A 22369-nucleotide genomic window follows, 5' to 3' on the forward strand; every position below is an offset into this window, starting at 1 on the left:
AACACGTTTTTTTTTTCATTGATTTGGATCGATTTACATTCATGTACGGATTTTGATTCATGACTGTACGGATTTTGATTCATCCTCAACACAGTGTACGGATTTCGATTCAAAACTGTACGGATTTTGATTCAATCGTAGAACGCTGTACGGATTTTGATTCAAGATATGTGCAATTTAAATCCTTTTTTCTAATAATTAAAGGTAATTTTAAGACCTGGTGTTTGCAAATATTGGAAAAAGAAAGATAAATGTAAAGGAAAAAGATGTGATACAGAGCATAATGTGATAGCATTATTTAGTATTGACCGTTAATTATTCTCTCGTGCTTAGGTGTACGGATTTCGGTCCCGCACGGTATTCAAAAACATTTAGCCTCCTTAAAACATGTAATGAAGTTGGCGCTTCTGGACGCAACCCATAGATTGAAAAACGATGATCTACACTGCGCTGTGTGGAGATGATGGTCATAGTGTCTGTGGTGAAATCAGACAATAATTTTGATGTCTGCTATACTGATATGCAGGTATAGAAAAACCTATTTAAAATATTTAAATATTTGGCTAGTGATTTGTGCTTGCGGAAAGCGGAGTACACCTTTCGTTGCCGCCAGCACCATTAATGGACAGGTGTAATTGGAAGAGTGTCTCCAAAAGCGGCTTCTCCCTCTCCTGAAGGCTCACGATGGTCCGACGATCTTCTGGCCGGATTTGCCATCATGCCACTACACGAAGGACGTGCTAGAGTGGTATAAGGTGAATGATGTTGATTTCGTGCCGAAAGATCTGAACCCCCCAACACTCCAGAACTGCGCCAAATAGAAATATTCCTGGCCATTATGAAGGAGCACCTTCGAAAACGATCTAAAGTGGTGAAGAATGTAGAAGAAATGAAGAAAGCATATGCAAAAAACTGAGGTCGTGCAGAACCTTATTGCTGGGATTAAGGCCAAGGTTTGCGCATTCGAATATGAAATCAATTAAATGAATTATGCCAAAACTAATTTTAATTGTTTCCTTTTACTCCCTGACAATTTGGTGATATTCGGATAAAAACTCGAATTTTGAGAATGAATTTTGTGTGTGTGGATTTTAAACGGTACACCCTTTAAATAAGGTTTTATTTGGGTTTTTGAATTGTGAAACGGTTCGGTAAAAGTTTAAAAATCTGTGGATCATTTAAAAATGAGAAAAAATATTCCGAACTTGTACAAACTTAGTTCTGTTAACCCCATTGAAATATAGAAAATAATATTTGTCGACTCCGTTGATTCCTTTCGGATAACAATCATTTAAATTTTAACCGGCTTTTCAGCAATTTAAAAACCCAGTAAAAATACTAACTTCTTTCAAATAATCTAAGCGTGCATAAAGTTACCGAACACTAATCGAACCATAAATTATCCCAAACTTGCCGTTTTCCAATTTGTTCCATTCAACAGATCGAAAATAAGTAAAACACCAACTTCTGTTTTGACTTTAGCAAAACTGTTCGAATGGAATAAAAACAAACTCCAGCTCAACGGTCGACCCAATATCCCACCGAGACCAATGTACATCAACCGAAGCGAGCAGGAACGGTACCCCGCAAACTTTGCCATCGAGCATTTTTCCACCTCGTTCGGATCAAACGAGTTGGAGGGCTTGGGGGAGTGTTCCAACTGTTGGCTGAATCCAAAGTAGCTTATCTTAAAGGGGAAATCTTTTACAAACCAACAACAGATGGCAGATTTTCACTTTTTCATCTTTCCCCCGGGAATACCGAGTCGTGTGCGAAAACTTTTCATGTGAATAAATCAAAGGGAAACTTTTCATTTCCCGGTGCGCCGTTTTCATGCACGCTCTCAGCATTCTGGAAAATGGTTCTTCTGTGTTTTCCGGTCCATGATTGCGTAAGTAGTCGGGTTTTTTTTTTCTCTGTTCGTCACAGTAAAGAACCGTTTTGAGATTTGTTTGAGATTAATCTGTTTGTACGTGAAGATTTCTCGGTCACTTACCTCGTTCTGCTCGGAGGATTTGTCCTTCTGTTGGTGATCCCCGTTTTCCTCGTGATGCACTCCGTTGGTTTCGTCAATCTTATCACTGCAGATGGTCAAACGCTTCGGGGAACTGGCAGCGATGGAATCACTGATGACAGTTGGATCTGCCAGTGAGTCTGAACTTCCACTCATGGAGGAAGCTTTGTCCTCGTCTGACGAATCGCCTAGTTCGTAGATGTTTACCATGTGGGCTGCCTGGGCGTGAACCATCAGATCCCACGGGTTGGAGAACGAATCCTTGCAGGCCACACAGAGTAGTTTCGCCGATGGGGGGTTGCTTTCTGAGAACACGAGAAATAGCAGTTTAGATTAACGTTGATCCTAGAAGATAAGTTGCTGGTACTCACTGTTCTTGGTGGCAGTCAGTGGCGAAACGCACTTGCAGGTGAACCGGAGCTTGCAGTAGGATTTTTTGTGATCCAAAAGCTCGGTCAAATCCGTGAACATTTCCCGACAGTTGCCACAAATCAGTGTATCCGGATTGCCTGCAAGAGAAAAAGGAAATAAATATCAATTTCTATTCTGCTCCATCCCCCAACAACCGGATCCAAATATGAAAATCATTATTGACAACCCTCCTCCAGCATGGATGAATCTCCATCCGGATTTGAGACAACACACGTCTCCAACTCCCGCTTTGTTTTTGGATGAAAATTTACGACATAGCATTGCTTTTTGTTCTGCGGAAAGAACAACACCAAAATCCCGTGTATTGTCTCTTGCCAGAGTCCAAACACAGGAAAAAGTGCCACCGACCGTTAGAATTTCCATGCTCTCGTTTGGATTTCAGAGAGAGAGAGAGAAAAATACCCGGCGAAAAACAAAAACATCACCGAGTTTTATTTCCGTGCCTTTAATTAAAATATGAATATTTTATCAACTACCATCACTACACACAGAGCACAGGGTGGTAGCAAGGAAGAAAGGAAGTCGAGCAAACGGGATATTCGGTATCTCGTTCATTCATTTATTTGTTACAGTTACAAACAGTGATGGCAGCAAGTCGCAGGGCATCGTCTATCGCTTTTATCAACGTCGCGGGCGCTGTTTTCGTAAATAAGGGAAATGGCCTGCAGGTGATGGGGGGAGTTTCCACTGTCACCCTCTGGTCTGTTTTATTCTTCCCACGGACTGGTGATGCTGCTGTCTCAGCCGATGAAAGCAACAGTAGTGCAACCACACAGTGTTGGAATGAACGTGATAAATGGATTTAAGTGTGTTCAATGATACGATTGTTCTAAAGGAGAAGGTTTGGGGAAAGGTTTTTCCTGTCCAAGGTTAACAATAATTAAAAAAAAAAAAAACGTTTATCGTGTAAAGCGAAATAGCGTGTAAATATTGCGAGTGATTCAAATCAAATCCCTAATAAATCGTTCAGTTTAATTTCTGGAATTTATTCAAAACACCGTAAAATAGGGTTTCTTTGATAATGCGGGTAACTTTGGTAATGGGTGTTCAATAAAAAATGAGAATGTGTCGGCAGAGCCATCCAGCGCTCTTGTGAGAGCATCGTGACTAAGTTGAGTCGTACGGCTGACCAGGGCCCCTTCTCCAATATTCATTGAAGTTTTTTTTGAAGAATAAACATTATGTTTTTAATAAAAAATACTGAATCCGATGAAAAAAAAATTGTTTTACTAGCTATGACTGAAAAAATTCTAATTTTTTATTGAACACCCGTTAGTAGACTTATAAAATTTAATTTACTCACTGCACTATTTTTGAATTGGAAACATTGTTTCATTTTAGAGCTGAGAGTGTTACCTTTGATATTGTATAGATTTTTTTATAGTAAAGCCCTATCAATTTAGAATCGGTGCGCCTTCAATCGGATGTATCTCAGAATCTGGTTGGTTTTGAATAAAACGGAATAGAAGAAATTGTTATGTATTTATTGTACAGGGTGATTCAGAATAACTGTCACCGATTTCACAAATATGCAATTCTCAATGGGTAAAATGGGTATATGTTCAAGTATTTTTGTTTTAAGTGTGTACACATATCAGCTTGTATTCATAGTAGGATTTGAAATTTCATTCGTTTGTGATTTAAAACAGCCATTGACGTCCAAATAGAGCATGGCATAAATCTGTAAAAAAAATCGTGTGTTATTTTTTAGAAACTGAAATCTCTTCGAAAGAATGTAACATTTATTTTTGCATCATTATAGAGGTACAAAGGAACCATGCTTGGATAATCCGTTCAATATCAGAGCTTAAACGCATCACCGGGACTCAAAAAGTGTTGGAACTAAAGCGTGCGTGCCAGCTGTGGTTAATTTTCATGACAAATGTGGCTGATAATTAAGGTAAAGGGAGAGAGATTTGAAATAAACTATGCTTAGGTGAAGGTTATATATCCAGAATATCTGGAATAGGGGAAATGACGGCTTCGGCATGACAGACTATTTTCGGCAACCCAAATTGAAACACTATTTTCACTGGATTTTCTTACGAAAACACTTCGCTGAATGCATGCAAACGATCCTTTACGCTTTCAGCTTCAATTCGACTATATTTTTACCACTGAGAAAAAGCAATCTAGCAGGGTTTTCTTTAAATGAAACACACGCACTACAAATTGTAGCTGATTTCGAGTTGCCGATAATAGAACAGCAGATTTACATGCAGTTCAAATGGAACGGTTGCCGAAGAAAAACTGGTTGCCGACAATACTCGCTCTCACTAGAGAAGATTGGAGCTTTGTAAAAGCGTGTCAAAACAGTTTTTGACAATTCTTTCGACTGAAATTGTTAGAGCAGCTGGCAGCAAAAGATTGTAAGCAAACCAATACTGCATATGTGTGCGTTACATAGAGAAAAAGGCTGTAGAAAGAAGGTCGCTGCTTAGGATGCCGAGAATACGTAAATTCCCCTATAACGATATCAAAAATTCATGCAAGCGTTCAATCGTTATGACCATTTTTAAAAGGGACAGCTATTCCGAATCACCCTGTAGTTTAAAGCTACAATATGGGTTTTGCGATTTGTATTCCTCTGGAATGAAAATTCGATCTTGGGGCTTGATGCGTGCCATAAACTTTGGCACAAGATGCTGGTCAACTTCATCGACAGCTTTTTCCAGTATATAGACATTGAAACAGCATTCTTAGCCATTTTTCCACCATTCTTTAGCTTAGCTTTGGGATACCCTAATACACGATTCGATTGGGTGGAAATCCGGGCAGTTTGAGGGGTTAATCCCCTTCTCAATGACGTCTACTCCATTACCGCGATACCACTGTTGCGTATTCTTACTGAAGTGACAACTCTCCAAATCTGGCCAAAACTTGACGGGGCCTCGGTGGGACTTAATGAACGAGAATACACGATTTTTCATTCATTCGGTGATGTATAACTGTCCGTTCATATTGTTGGTTGTGATGAATATCGGAGTCTTCTGGCCACAGCTGCAGATTCCCTGCTAGATCATCAGCTTACCGGCAAGCTTCTCCGCAAAACCAAATTTATATTTTTTGGGAACACTTCTGGCAACATTAAACTTGAAGAAACCATCCCGAATGCGAACAGCACCGAGTTTGTTGGCCACATCCACGTCCAAAAGTCCTGGATTCGCTTTGAATGCCTTCATGACGTTCTGACGCGTTTCCGGTACCGCTTCGACGCCTTGATTGCACCTTCCGGGAAACAGACAAACGTTACTTGAAACGTTTCAGCATGTTTGGCATACACAGTTTTGGTCACGAACTGCTCGTTTGCTAATAACTTTGCACACAGTTGACGAAACATAGTTATTTGTAAAGCAGTAGATAGAATAGAGTTTAAGTTTGCTGTAGATATGTAAAAAAAGTAGATTTTAATTCCAGTAATAAACTGTATTTGCTTTTGCGTTGATGAAATGAAGTGAGAAATGCTCGCTTTACATCTCAGATTTTAAGCGTAAAAATTCATTGGTGTTGATTCAAATGTTAAGATTTACCTACTCTTTGCATATCTTTAGTCAACTTTGATCCTAATCTATCAATTACTTTAAAGAAAAACAAATTTCATCCACTGAGTGAAAAGTTATTAACAAATGAGCAGTTGGTGTATACTGTACAACTGTACATGCCAAGCAAGTGTTTCAGCACTGCACAGAATAAATACTTTTCTTTTTTTCTTCCGTCGCGTGGCAAATCAAGAAAATATAATTTAAAATAAAATTACCCAGGATTTCAATAGAAAGACATTGCAAACAAATTTCCGTCAAAAGATTCCAGAATCAATCACAAGGAGCACTGTACCGGACAAATTCTAAATTTGGGAGGGCTTTATGTTTTAGACATCCAAACATCTGTACAAAACAATTCTCTTGTCTTCAGCCTGTTTAAAAAGGCACTCAAACAATCATGTTTTATATATATTGCCGATATAGCCATCACAAATTGATTGTTGTCTTTTTATTTCTTATGATGCTTCTAATTATATACTCTTTTAAAGTTTCAAATTGATTGAGTTAAATTGTTTGAGCTTCACGCATATTTTTTCAACATTCAATACTCTATTATCAAATAAATCTCAACCCAAAAAAACTGATGATCAGTCACAGGACAAACATAATAGAGCAAAGGCAATAATAGTGCAACGAATTGACCCTTGGATCCACATTACTTGTTTAAAAAAAAGTACGAAAAACATTCATTGTGTAAAAATATCAATCTATCAAAACTAAAATCTACCAAAGTTACCTCGATTACATACCGAACCAGAATCATTTTGCTTACCATAAGTATTGAAAGTTTAAATACATTTTATAAAGCAAATAACTTTTTTTTTATCTATTTCGTATAATCGGCTCAATCTCGTTAGCTTTACGGAGCCGATAATTCATTGTTCATTGATTTTAACAAAATTAACTTAGTTATATGTCTAGTTGGAGTTGGGCCGAATATTCGCGCCTTTGTCTGAGGTTATAGGGGTACATTGTCCAAGAATAGGATCAGGGGAGGAGCTTGGGGGTGAGGTTTCGTTGTATCATCAAAGCGTTGTCGCCAGTATAAACAGTAGTACAGGCAATCTGCATCGTGCTCTCTTGCCGGGCGGATCTAATTGCTTTTTGCTGAAGGAAGTGTTACTCCTACCTGAAGCTACAACAAATTCAAACTGCATTTTTCAGTGCTCAATATAACCTTTAACATGTTTACCTTGTTTGAATCTTATTCCTCTTCGATCCTTGTTTGAACCCTATCCGAGGTAATCCTGCTTGGCCATCGACTTGGAAAATTCCTCTTCGTTCTGCGTCAGGAAAATACTGATAGGTGGATTGACCAATCAGGTAGTAAGGCTGGTTGGCGCGAAAACGTGGCGCATCATGCCACGTAGCTCCACCAATAGGAGACAGGTAACATAATTTTGTAATGTAAGCATATTTAGTCTTTAAAACGGTAGAGCACACGAGGCTCTACCTCTTTTTCATCATAAATGTGTAACCTGTAAGATCGGTAATAAATAGTGTTAGCATTAAAAGTTCTTTTTAAAAAGTGAACTACGAATAAAGATCCCTTAACTGGTGTCAGAAGTGGGATCATCGTGAGTGCAACATAAAGAGACCGGAGTGAAAGTGCTTCGAGGATCAACTGCATAGTTAGAGAACCTAAACCTCTGAACGCCGCAACGACATCGACTTTTGAGAAAGCCGCATCACGTATAGCAACAGTTCGAGAAATTAAACCTCTGAACACCGCAACGACATCGACTTTCGAGAGAGCCGCAACACGTATAGCAACAGTTCGAGAAATTGGATCGTAAAACGCCGCAGCTACATCCCCGAAGACAGCAACTACCGATCCGCTCACGAGGACTGGACTGGATGAAATTAATTGGTGTTATACTGTACGTAATCTGTACCTTTAAACCACTATTTAAATATGCCAGAAACACGTAACGCAGAAATTGAGCAGCTGAAGCAACAAATTGCTCAGCTACAAAACATAATTCAGGGAGCAGGAAATGCTTATTATATTCCTGACCCTATCAAACAACTGTCAGAGTATTCAGGCAGTAAGAAAGAACTGAACGCATGGCTTCAGGAAGTAGATGAGCTCTATAACGAGTTCAAAGTAAAGGGTGACCGGGGAGCCCCCGACACCTTCAACGCGCACTATTTTAAGGCGATCAAAATAAAGTGAAAGGCGAGGCACGCGCAGTAGTTTGTGCCAATGGAAATCCTGATACAATTGCACAATTGCCGCATTGAGCATTAAAAGTCCTTTTTAAAAAGTGAACTACGAAGAAAGATCCCTTAACTCTGTTTCTCCAAATCTACTTCTGGTGCCTAAGCTCAAAAGAAAAGGGCAATCGCTTGATTCCCCTTTTGATGAAATTCCACTGAGCAAACAATTTGATATGCTACGGATGATGAGCATGATACACCATCAGGCAAAATTCCACTAAACATCCGGCTTAATCCCAAAAAGGAAACGTTTACCCCTATAGTTGTAACCACTTCCGATTTTCATGCTCTTTGCAAAGAATTTTTGAACTTCGTTTAGTTTAAGTCTTCACTCCAAACTGGCCATCGGGATGAATGCCGTGTATTGGCTGACACCTTGGATGGATTCAAGCGTCTTCTCAAGTACCGTACTGAGAAACAACAAACAATTTTTTACTTATGACACCCAAACTGAACGTCTGTTTAAGTTTGGCTTGAAACGTCTGCTCAGTGGTGAATCCCTGGATCAGATCAAAGATGAATTGACAAAATTACTTAGAGCTGAGCCTGTCCAAGTAATCAAAATGAAAATGAAATTCCGTCCTGGTGATTCACGCAACGGGCTTTCACTTCAAGTCTAGTGAACTAAACAACCTTAAGGCCTCAGAAAAAAGCTAGCCTTATGCTCGATGACCGAGTGAAGTGGGAACACTTCAGGAAAACTGTAGGAAATTTCCAAAACCTCACCCAGTACCGTAAGTGCCAGGGATGGGGTCTCGGAACTAAAAATTGCTTCATGCCAGCTAAATGCATGAATTTTGGTGATTCCTCCCAAGCAAAGGACGACTGTCCTGTGAAGGAAGATCCTAAGAAATTGAAACTTTCAAATTGTTTCAATTTTTGGGAATGTAAGACTGGCAAAGCGATCCCACAATCTCGTTCTAAGCGGCAGGTAGGAAACACTCCATGGTCTCGGCCAGGTATAAATATCACTGCTGTTTACAACAGTCAGCTAGGAATACATTCTACATTTGTACCCGTAGGTACAAATAGCTTTCCTGCTTCAAAATCTTTATCTATACCTGCTCCCCTAACTACTGACAATGTTCACCGAGTAAATGGAGTTACCTATGCTGCTATTGCAGAGGGTAGAAATCAAAATTTTAGCCAATTTAAAGTCTGTTCCAGTTAGTATTTGGCCACTTCTTTTTAATTACTGTAGTGCATCTAGTTGTCGTAGCAAGAAACTTTTGACAGCGTTTTTTTATTTAGTAGTGAAAATCTCATCATATACTTGTTCAAAAGTTATCGAAGATTGAACGAGACAGACGTGAAAAAATTCTGGAGAGGCACATTTTGATGTACGATGAAACTTACGTAAAAATGGACTTTGGACAAATCCCGGGCCAAACATTTTACTTTGCTAAACGTAAGGGGAATGCTCCGGATAAATTCAAATTTTTCTTTGTAGATAAACTCGCTCACAAGTTGATGATTTGGCAAGGCATCTGCAGTTGCGGAAAGAAAACAAGGGTTTTAATCACTGGAGCGACTGTAAATGGACAATTTTACAAGGAGGAGTGTCTCCAGAACATAATTTTGCCGATCATTCAATCACACGAAGGACCCGTAAAGTTCTGGCCGCTATGTCTGTATAAGCAGAATATTGTCGATCAAGTATCAATCCACCAAATTGTCCAGATTTTCGTCCCATTGAAAAATGTTGGGCAATTATCAAGCGCAAATTGAAGAAATGTGGCAAAACAATCAAAACACCATCTGGTTTGGAAAGAGATGAACTAGCCTCAGGCTAAAAATCTCTAAAATAAAGACAAAAAAAAAAAAAAAAAACATCTGGTTTGGAGAAGTGTTGGAAAAGGATGGTAGATGAGGTTGACAGTACTACTGTGCAAGACATAATGAGAGGTATTCCGCGAAAAGTTCGAAAACTCATCCGAAAAGCTGACGAATAATTTTTGTTGTAGGGTTAACTACCCCATTTCCGGCCTGTTAAGCACAACCCGCACTTAGTCTTTCTCAATCTAGCGCAGTTTAGCACCAAATGGAATGTTATTATCACTGATGGCTTCCAAATTTATTTACCTTTCCGTACGTACCATGAGATTTGATAAAGAGAAACCAATCGTTGAGATATTGTCAAAAGTCTATCACTGCTTATTGACGCCAAACTCGGCCTACGGTTTCTAAACTCGGCCTAACGCATTGAAATGCCATTGAAATGCCAATGAATTCACTTCGGCCTATCGGATGAAGATAAAAATTGATTCGGTGGGAGTGCTTCTTTTGTTTTTTGGGAATAATGGGTGCAAACTTTCATACCACGCATTCTCATTGACTTCGTTCGGTAGCTTATTAACTAAAGTATCGTACCAAACTCATAATTGACTTGTTAACTCTGAAATCATGGATTTATACGAAGTTTTCTGCTCGATAGGCCCAAAACGGGTGATTAGGCCGAAGTAGTTCTCTACCCTATCTTCCCTTAAAGCTAAAAAAAAATCCTACGAAATGATACCTTTGGAGAATTGACCTATTTTGTGCGGCCAAATTCTAAATGGAATATACTTTAATTCTAAAGGAAATTTTGATATTTTTGACTAAGGAAGGATTACTGATATGCTGAAAACTAAATCCATGTTTGATGCTATTCAAATTGGAGATAAATTTGCGAAAAATATCCTCATGATTTTGAAATTTTGTAATGGATGTTAAATCATTAAATATTTTTAATTAGAATGCTCGATCGCTTATAGATAATGAAGATGAGCTAGTTAAATTTTGAGAGTTCATAACGTGCATATCGCCGTTATAACTGAAATAATCCTCAAATCTGACCATAAGGTTAAAAGGGACGCAAATTATTTCATATATAGAAATGATCGTCTTGATGGAGCCGGTGGTGGCGTTGCCATTAGGCAAAAGGTGTGTGTTTGACTTTGTACTGTCGCATTAATGGCCCTTCGCTCATTTTCAACTTCTATTCAATTTCCATACTGCCGTACTCTTACGGAAGTATCCACCTACTCTCTTCTAAGATCATTCTATAGCTAATAAATTATCACACTAAAGCTTCATGCTAGATAGCATTTCCAACCAACTCTGAAAATCGCAAACTTCGCGTATGAAGTAACATAAAAACACTTTGAATACACTTTACACTTTGGGTGCATTCGTGATGAGGATTTAATGATACCATATAAATCGTGGATGCACAGGTTTTGTTTTCCAGGTTGAGGTCTCTCGTATGCTAAGCAAATTTTTTGAATGAAGCCGCCTAAATTTATAAAAAGTGTATACATTTCCTCACTGTGCCTTGCCTCACAATAACCCGCTAGGTGTGAAAGGATGGAAATTTGTGGTAGCCTGTATCACACACCCATACACACGAGTGCATCACGACCTCCGACCTCCGCTCGTCTGTCTTATCCTTATTCCATGCTCCCATCGGGTATCCGTTTAACAACACTCCTCATTCAGCCCTTTTGTTGTTTCCACAGTGTTCAGCTCATCAGCTGGTTCTGGAAACCAAAACAAACAAACCCCCGCCCGATGGCACCGGGCAGGCAGCAAGATCATTCTCACACCTCTCACTCTGTTCGCACTTTGCACCGTCGTCGTCGACATCCCTTCGAGAACACTTTACGTTGTTTGCCTTTGGAGCGTACGCTCGCGCCTCGCTCTCATCAAGGCAAGACACACCAGGGGGGTGTGAAAATCTGGTTTTATTTGCAAAAGAAAACCCGGAAATCGGTGAGCTGCTCGCCGCATTTGGAAGTAGGAACCGAGAGTTCTGTATGTTTGTAGAAGATTTACCATTTCAGGACTTTTTGCCATCCGACGAAGCCGTGAACTGTCGGTGTCTGGTGGTAATGAATAAATAAGTAGCTGTTTTCAGACTAGTTAGACTCGTTTGCATTTTCTGGTTGCTCGGTGCAATGAACTTTCGGTTGGAGGTAGATTTGAGTCAACGTTCGTTCTTTTGCTGTAAAGTTTAAAAAATTTCGGAATCTCTTTATTTCAGCGATATTTTCCCACTTAAAGCAACCAAAGAACGAAGGAAGACCACCTCATTATAACCTATTTCATACCCCATTAAGTCATATAGAATCCCGAAACTTTTTTCAACCCTTCCGTTCAACACTCTCTCGGCAACCCGAGAATCCCAAAACTTTACCATCTTTAAGTTCCTTCCAACAAATTAACCCACTCTCATCTCCGCAGTGCGCGCTACGAAAATTGATTGCCTCCGGGATGAAGATATTTTGAAGTGCTTGAAAACTGCGATGAAGTGTTGTGCTCTGCGGGGTTGGAAAGGTTCAAAAATCTTAACCATCTCCGCCCCACATTCCTTCGGCCGTCAGTTCCACAGCTGGTCTTGTTGGCACATCCCTAAAGAACAGAACATCCAGCATCCAGAACCTCTCCGCCGCAAAATACCATTATCCTTGGATACGACAACGACGAACCACGATGATATGGCCTTGTAAGCCGAACATACCCAGTACTGGGAAGACAGTCGGTGTGTATAGTTGAGGAGTAGCGTGAAACTTTCCGGTAGCGTTCTTGCTTTCTCCACGTCTGTCTATCAGTCGGTCGAAGAGGGAAGCGAACATGTTCTCATTTACAATTCATTGAATTTACATTCATAATTATGCTGTTCGGGCCAACTATTCGCTTTATCGCCTCCGGAGGGCTGGAAGTTTCGAAAGGGTGTGGAAGGGGGCTTGCTGAAGGAACATGGCTTGTACCTGAAATCTTCCAGTTAAGTGCAGAAGACGGGCTGTTTCTTGGTGGGATGTTGGCCGTGGCTGCTCAGACATCAACAAGCAACAGTTGGACACAGTGGAGATTTCCTGTTCAAGCGATGGTCGGAAGTGACCGAGATTTGAAAATTATAAATTCAGATTAAGTAAAGCGAGATGTAGCAAACATTGACGGAAGTGTAATTTAAAGTACATTACAGGGGGGTAGAACTGCCACTTGCATTTTCTTCGTCAACAGATCGGAATTGTCATGGATAATATCAATATTTTACAACATCTTGGTAACGCAGCTTAAACTGCAAAATTGAATTCTAGATTCGTTTCAGGAAATCAACAACACTTTGCAACGAAAGGGATTTTCTTAAGGCCAGACCAATACAGGCATGTTCAGCTTTATTTTGGTCCCTTGACTGAATGTGTAGACTATACTTATGCCTTAAAGCGTCAAGGTTTTTCTAGGAAAATAAACCTTTTGAGAGTTTTCCATTTTTAATTAAGATATTACTCACGATTTTGATTATTGACTGCCAACCTTAGCATGTAGCATTATTGTTGTGCATGTAGCAATTGTAGAAATTGGCTCAAGGAATATTTTCGGAGCCCCTTTGTGCTGCAAGCTCGCTGCTATATTACACGCCTGCAGAGTGGTACAGCCTGATACAGGTACCTTAAACATGTGACGTGTTGGACAATAGTATATTCTAGGTTTTAACTCTGGAGCAGTGATATGGTAAGTAAGTAATTTACCGGTTCTCTGTGTGGGTAAGTGTGCTCGTGTATTTCATTGCAAATGCGCTATACTTATGAGAACTCAGGCAACAATTATGTTCAATTTTGTTAAAACTGCCGGAACCGGTGGTGTAGTGGTAAGCGTGACTGCTTTCTCACTCCAATGGGCCTGAATTCAATCCCAGCCGAGGTCGGTGGGATTTTTCTGAGGCATAAAAATCTCTGGTCACGTCTTCCTTCTGAAGGGAAGTAAAGCCGTTGGTCCCGGCTCATGTGTGTTGTTGAATGGGTGCGATATCCTACGCAGGTGTGGAAGCTGCCTTTCTGCACATTCGACTGTCGTCACTGGATGGCCCTCCCCATGGACATGGAGGTTGACGGTACTGAAGCAAAGGGTTATGTTTAATTTCTTTATATTTACAACGATGATGATAGTGACACATATCACCTTCTTCATGCTTCAGCATGCCTCAAACGATTAATTCTTGGTTGTTAATAGCAGGGTTACTTCCACTCACTTGCTATAAAAAAATGTTTTTCAGAAGTATGAAATCATGAGATGGTATACTGATAATTAGTACTTGTTAGTTACAAGATGAGGACGTGAAGTGTGTGTTTGACATATAAAATCCGTCAATATTGCTTTCAGTGCGTCACAATAAGCGATTTTACGACTCGTGAGTGCTCACTCTGAGTGAACGCTCACGAATCATAAGATCGCTTATTGTGACGCTCTGAACGCGAAATTGACAGGTTTTATGAGTCAAACACATACTTTACACCCTCTTCTCGTTACTTACAAGCACAACATATCATTATATCATCTAATGATTTCATAATTCCGAAAAATATATTTTTATAGCAAGTGAGTGGAAGCAACCCTGGTTAATAGAACTTCCTTGATGAAATCGGCTGCTTCATGCAGACTGAGCAATTCTGATTATAGTATCAGATTTGTTCTGTATACAGAGGAACTGGGAGGGCTTATTAGAAACTTCTCACCAATAAAGTAATGATATTCTAGTTAATTTTGCATATAATGTTATTAATATTTTATTTTATTTAAGCATATTATTTTTGTTACAGTCTATTAGCATTAGCATACGATACAAGAGATTTAATATTACTTGCTCGTTTTTGCGTAAAATAATCAATATTTATTTTACTTGTAATTACCTTTAATAGTTTTTTTTTCGTGATTTGAAAAATTTCCCAATTTGGTTAGAAGTTTCTAAGCTAACGCATGTCCACAGGCTTAATAGAAAGATAGACAGAAAAAGTGTATCATGAAGAATGGTTGCATACAAGGTTGCTTCCACTCACTAGCTATAGATGAGTGATTTTCGGAGTTTTGAATTCGTTAGATGTTGTAATGGAGATTTGTGTTGTTGGATGCGGGAGGAGATTGGGTGGCGGGTGTTTGACGCATAGAGCCTGTCAATTTCGCTTTCAGAGTGTCGCAGTCAGCGGTTTTATGATTCGTGAGCGCTCGCGATTCGTAGAATTGTTGATTGTGACTGCAAGTGGATCTGGCGGGTTTTGTGTGTCGGACGCTTGCTTTTTGGCCTCTTCTTGTGTCTAACAAGTGCAGAGTATCATTATAGCGTCTAATTGTTTTGAGATTCCTAGTTGCGTGAAATATATTTGTGAGAATATCTTTTTGAGATTTTAGTTGTCACGTTTTGTTTGTGGTTTATGTTTTATTTCTTTCATGTAATTATATATATAATAGTTATTCAATAAAAGATAGTTCATCCATATATTCGTACTTTGACGCGAAGCGCTGTGGATTATGAGATGCTCGATGACCCTGGAGGGATCGTTTTTGCTTACTGAGCAGAAAATCATGGGTTTAATCCCAAGCTCTCCGTCATGACTCTTAAAATTCATGATCACTAAACAAAATGAATATGTTCTTTCGATAGCCGGCTATCGAGAGATTAAATAAACAACAAATAAACAATACAAACTTTTGGTTGCATCGCCAACTTGAGGTGAATCCTAACCGAATACCCTACCCAACCCTCCAACTCCGTAGCACTTATGAGGGTGTCGCTAAGTCGGTGGCCTCTCGTTAAGTAAGTACTACATCAACATTTCCTTCCCTATCCCTAGTTATGGTAAAGATGGGCGTGGCCGGGAATAGCGGCAGTCATGCTTCTGTTACTCTTGTTTAGATTGGAACCAATGTTTACTCCCCAGCATTATTCCTGAAAGTAGTCTAACTGAGAATTTCAGAAGAGACGTGAGTGTCGCTAGTATCCAATCTACGAAGTATATCATAACAACGCTAACGCTAACGCTAACGCTGACGCTATTCGACTGCCGTCACTGGATGGCAATCGATGTCCGTCGGTGATTGGCACTAGATTGCGGAACAGAGACCGACGTTGAATCTAGGAATGAATTTAGTTAACAGTTCTTAAATGTTTCTCTTGAATGTATTTGCAATGTAGGAACATTTTAATGTAATATGATTGTGAAATAATTACAAACATATTGGATACATATTAAATCAATATTCAACATTATTATTCTGAATTTTCATTGATTTTCGTTGATTAAGTCGGTTGAAAGCTTCATCGTAGTAAATGAATACCACACACAGACAAAAATTCTGAATTTTAACTGTCGCGTAAAATCTCCCTTCGTTTAATGTTGAGCTTTGCTTGGCATAAACAGCGAAATCGCTTACAATCTTGCATACAATATTGCTTATCTATGGGATATTGCGCTTAAATTTACACGAAATATCGCGTTAATTTATGCCAAATCTAGCGTTAATTTTATGTGCGCTATATCTCGCAGAAATTTACATGAATTTTTCAAACGGTGTAGGTTAGGATGATACGAAGTGTAACAATTCGATACGCCCAAGATCTTCCCGTAATGAATCCTGAGTTGCGTCGATCTTCTCCTTAATTCACAGTTTGTACAGAAAATCAAGAACAATACGCAGTTACATGACACACAACCAGATTCCGGTTATTAGGACCTTCACTAAGATGGTGTGCAGCCCCGTACCGCGGGTAGATCCCCTTTTCGTGGTACGTTACAGGATGTAAGATCTACCACCAATCCTAGTCCTGACTACTTCAAACTATGGGGAACAGGATTTTTCAGTAATCCAAGGAACACATCTTAGTCCTTGTTAATTTTTATGCCTTGTTGATAGTGATGATCTTGACACAAGGAAAAAATGCGTTAGTTAGTATTCATCTATGTGATTCCTAATCTTCTATGCGTTGTTCCCTAGTTTGATGTGGTTAAGACTAGGGTTCTGATGCATGTTCATTATCGGTGTCATTCCTTAATTTTGTTGCTAAGGAATCCAATTTTGACTGACAAAGGGGCGTGCTTTTGGAGGGTGTTTCAACACTCCGAAGGGTATAAATAGCGGGACCTTTCAATTAGAGTCGGATCCTTGCGATAAATGCGTGAATGACAACTGTAAAACAATCGAATACTTCATCATTTCTCAATAGTGATGGAGTAATACGACATGCACTAAACTAAGGACACGGGATATACTACAATAGATCAAATTATTGGTCGCAGTGGTGTTAGGTCCCGATCAGAGGAAAAAAAAGATGGTGTGCAACAAGTTAGCAGGAAAAGTAGCAGTGTTCCAGATATTATAGAATAATTAATGCAACCTTTGGGTTGGATAGAATTCTTGGACATTTGATCAATCAGAAATATTGAAAACTTTGAGGAGGACTTTATGTAGATATTTTATCATCTTTTGAATTATTTTTGATCTACCTGCTGTCTTCTTAGATTAATTGAGAAACATGATTTGAATTGTTGAATAGTTCAAGATCTTTAGAAAAGTATCACGTCAAATGCTTTAAAAAAAAAAAGATAATTTTATGGAGATCTTTGAGCACTTGAAGGTCTTTGGATTTGCAAAGAAGTTCACTGAAGCTCCGAGAACTTCAGGAATTTTTAAAGAAGTTCAGAAAATTTCTTGGAACTTCGGACATATTCATGAAATTTAAAATTCAAATTTCATGCATGTGTTTATTCACCTACGAGTTTTGTCCTGTAAAATTCAAGTGCGCAACTTTGACCGATGTAGGGATCGAAAAATGATAATCGGAAGAAACCCGAAAATATAGTGCAAAGTTCACAGGAATTTTTCATATTCTTTGCTCTCACAAAATGTTGGTTTAGGATCTGACTAAGGATTCAGAAAGTACCAAAGTGCTAACGGAAGCCGAGAACACTCCCGAAAATCGATTTTTATGATCCTGTGGAACCTTAAGGTGATTCCTTGTTGAGTCCAAAAATGGCCGCTACGTAGGCTATACATGCACTTCCACTTCGAATTTTCAATTACACAAAACTCGGAAATCTGTACCCCATTTCATTTGAAATTGCTACTTCATGTACGCTGAACTGCAGCAAACGTGTAGTAACAATTTGAATGTTACGCGTGTCGTAGAAGATTATATGTGTACACTTAATGTTTCGAAGTGGTTCCGAGAATAAGGATGTCACAGCGAATCACCTTAAACGTTCCAATTACAAAGGTTAAAAAATATTGAATTAAACACAAACAGCGGAGATGGTAGCATTGCATGTAGCCTGTTATAAGGCTGTCCACGAGACAGTTGCGATCAGTTGACTTTTTTGATTACCAAGAACTTTTGACAGATCACAGTAGAACTGACAGTTTATTCTCATATTAATTTTTGCTTTGTTTTTTGTTTAAATTCATTACCATTAACACCAGAGCACTCACACACTCTAAATTTCTAGCTGTCAGTTCCACTGAGCAACGTCTCTTGGATCACCTTACTGGCTTTCTTGCTCAAGGGTGTAAACAAAATGTCATACAGCGTGATCTGACAGTGTGAATGTTTTGTCTACGACATTCTTATACACGTGGTTGTGTGACGTCACATTTGCTGTTGTATTCAAAATTAAAAGAATAAAAGAGATGGTAGATTTTGCTCACCATAGCAGTTGATATTTATGATGCATTGACTGTTTTGGCACGGCGACGAACGCTACCAATATTTTTAGAAAGTGATGATTTGGGAATACAAGAAGAAGAAGCAAAAGCAAATCGAGTGATGGTTAGTTGCCTCCTAACGCATACTTCCATACTTCTTCAGTATGGTTGTAATCGTTCGTTGCTCACCGGCAAACCGCGGATATAAAAGCAGTTTTTCGGCAATTTTCGAGATAAATCGAGTTAAACTTATTAGATTGTGAAATTATATATGTGTGCCGATTTAGTCAAATCAATTTAAATTCTATATCACTGCTGCGATTCACATTTTTTGTTTGTGTTTGAAAAAAAAAAATAACTTATAGTTTTCAGAGGCAGTTTTGTACCAAAAAAAAACGAGATGTTACTTGAAAAAAGGAGAGAATATAAGGACAATGAATTGTAACAAGCTTTGAAATATTGATTAATATTTTGTGTTTATGCTGTTCTAAAGACCCCATTCGCTAAAGTGAGCAGATGAGCCGGTTAATTATTTAAGAACTTCTGCTCATCAGCTCACTGATGTCACAAGTAACATTCAATCCATCGCTTACATAGCGACTTACCCAGCTTTTATTGCTGACCTTTCCTCTCATCATTCTCCGGGGAGCGAAAGATCCGCACAAAAGCAATTAGCCGATAAGCGAAATGCAGCTCTCCAGCTTATCAGCGCAGCTCTGGATCAGAGTCGTGGACCCGAATTATTCACTGGGAGCTGTTTAGGATGAAAGCTCTCGAACCCGTCCAGCTCCCCGGATCTCATTTCTCTCGATTCTTCATGATCCAGCTACGGATCCGGATCCGAGATGATAATCTGGAACTGAAGCCGAATCGTACGTGTCAACGGTAATTTGCTTTTGCGTGAATCTTAACCTTCCCAGAGAATAGTGAGAGCAATTCTGCTGGAGAAATAACATCTGCAATAAAATCTGTATGTACCTAGACTGAATTGCATAGCATGAGAAAAGCGCAACATCGTGTGACGCGATGTCAATCATATATTTTATGAAGGTGAAGCTCTCTCGCATACATTTTATTTTTTTACTGATGATGTGGTTGGCACATTTTGTAGTACGCGTGCATTTTGGTTTACGCGGTGGTTGTTCAGTTGTTGCGCTAGTGGAGTTTTCATTTGAAAAGTAGAGCCATGCTGTAAGCTACGCATTTAATGGTTTAGTCTTCTTTTACAATTTTTATATTTGGTTTAGGGTCATCAAAATCACTTATTTCTTTTCGGATTTTTCATTTTGGATTTTTCATTTTGGATTTTGAATTTTGTATCAAAATATCTATAATTTCAATGTGAGCTGAAGAGCTGTTCAAAAGAATCGGCTCCCCTTAGTGAGCTGGACGGGCCAGATCCGCTCAGCCAGATGAGCTGTTTTGCCCACGTCTAGTTTATGGTGGAAAATGCTGCGGGACATGCTGGTGGTTATTTTCACCAACACAGTCCCAATTTTTGATGATTATCATTGATGACACCTTCTGAAGCAAATCCTCAATATTGTGCACGTAAAATAAACAGATTATGGCAGTACATACACTGTTTTTTGTTCATTAACATATTTTAACACAGTAAAATCGGTATTTGGGACTAAGACTATTTTGGAAATTTTGTCAAGTCTTCAAATCTGTTGTTAACTACGAATTTTGTAGTTGTTTAGATTTGAATTTGGTTCCAGTATACGTCCTTTGTAATCTGAGGTGTTTTTGTCAGTTGAAGATATTTCCAGTTGAGAATTTCGGTAAATTCAACAATAATCGCTATTTGTGTTCCTTGAAAACGGATTTTTTTTAGTTCGGTTCATTAATAAGGATAGTACCTTAATTTGAGGTACAGATACGGAATCACTCAAGGTATGTGGAAGATTATAGCGTATTCTAAGAAAATGTGACAGGACTTTTTTTTATGTCACAGTGCGATTGCATGTTTGCATTGATGCCAACCATTGATCCCACAAGTAAAATCTATTCAACTTACTGTAAACTTTGAACGGTCCCACGACGTGCTGCCCATTGGTATAGCCGGACATGGTACCATTGACTTCGCCGTTCATCAGGTAGCTGTTGTTATTGATGTATCCATTGCTGGTCATGCAGCCATTGCTCAAACCATTTCCAATCAGCGATCCGTTGCCGTTGCCGTAGTACCCTCCAAGACTGGCTGCCACGGCTGCTGCTGCGGCTGCCGAAGGACTTGTTGCTGCCGCTGCCACGGCGGCCATCTGTAGCTGCTGCTGTGTGGGGTGTTGCGATTGCTGCTGGGGTGGTACCTGGGGTCCCGCAGCCAGCATGCCAGCGCCATTCAATTTGCCTGTCAGTGCCAGCCGGCTCGGGGCCATCAATCGCTGTCGCTTCATGGGCCGTGGCTGGGAGGTGGGCTGCTGCTGAATTGGACCGAAAAGTGTTGATGCGTAGTAACTATACCAGGAGAAAGAATGGAGAAGAAAATGAACAAACATCAGTAAAAACAGCCAGTCAGCAAACAATGACGACACAACACGGTGGCGTTCAGGTGGAAAATTATTAATCAAATAAAATGAAATGGCAGAATAAACAAACAATTAGGGCGACGAAAGGTTCCAGTGGGAAAGTTGACAATGGCACCAGCCTCCAGTAGTAGGTCCTCGAGAAGTTCAAACGTTCAAATAATGACGATGTTAATGATAATGTCGATATAACGATAATGGTAACAAGTTTCGTCATTCTCGGGAGGAAATGAAGCAAAGCAATTCGCCTTATTTGTCCCACAGAACTCAGAAGAAAAGCATCAGCATCGCTCTTATCAGTTTCTCGTTTCGTCGACACAGGAAGGGCGACGGAGAAAGAATCTTTGTGAACTCAAGTCAATTCAATTACGGTATTTGGATAACTTTTATTCTTTTTCTGCTACTTTGGCTTTATCTCATCTGTTTTCATCAGCCGGGAATGCTGATGTTGTTGATGTTGTTGCCACTAAGAAGCCGCCCCCTCTTTATTCGATTTCTCGGCTGCGACTGTTGAGAGGAAAAGTTTTCGGGAAACGTTTTGACTCAATTTTCCTCGGTATTATTCCAGCTCTCGAGTGCTGCTTGTTTAGATGACAAATTGCTTATTCAACTCGATGGAGCGAGCGAACAAATTCCAAAGTTGCAGATTGGAGAATGATGATACAATGAGATTTGATGAGAAGTTATTCCACGAGAAAACAAATGGTTTATTGAACAATTTCGGAAATGCCACTCGACTTTCGTGGTGTTCTTGCAGTTGATGTTTCGGAGTGGATAAATAAGCTGTATGTCTGAAACAAAAACATAACTTTTTTCAAAAAGCTGTGTTTTAACTATGATTGAAGTAACTCTAATCTAAAGTGATTATTTTGTTTTTTTTTTCATACTCTATACATAGACACTTAGAAATAACTACTTTTACACGAGACGTAATCCATATTGGACGTAAATCATAGAACGTAAAAAAATATTTAATGTAAAATTAAGTGTTCTCAAACCGAAACATCAGCTAGTCGGTGAAGAGAACGTTTGTTTGAATTGATTTTCACGTTTCTTTCAACTGATTCTTATGTCAAAAGGCCCGCTTACATGTGTTGGTCTCAGGTAACCGAAATTTACATGACTTTTTAGTAGTGTGTAGTTTATAACAAACAATCCAATCCAAAACCGTCATGACTCAT

General features: G+C 39.3%; 1 protein-coding gene across 1 annotated transcript in view; it reads right to left on the reverse strand.

Annotated features, from left to right (window-relative positions):
• LOC135704517 (uncharacterized) overlaps positions 1 to 22369 on the reverse strand; it is a 389489-nt gene that overhangs the window by 53348 nt on the left and 313772 nt on the right. The window contains exons 6-8 of the mRNA XM_065226021.1: positions 20681 to 21120; positions 2386 to 2523; positions 1997 to 2319 (exon numbers count right to left, since the gene is read on the reverse strand). Of these exons, the coding sequence (XP_065082093.1) occupies positions 1997 to 2319; positions 2386 to 2523; positions 20681 to 21120 (901 nt within the window). The remainder of the gene's footprint in view (positions 1 to 1996; positions 2320 to 2385; positions 2524 to 20680; positions 21121 to 22369) is intronic.

Source organism: Ochlerotatus camptorhynchus, unplaced genomic scaffold (genome assembly GCF_037179485.1).
Source record: "Ochlerotatus camptorhynchus isolate MF236.1 unplaced genomic scaffold, CSIRO-AGI_Acam_v1.1 ptg000002l, whole genome shotgun sequence".
NCBI lineage: Eukaryota > Metazoa > Arthropoda > Insecta > Diptera > Culicidae > Ochlerotatus > Ochlerotatus camptorhynchus.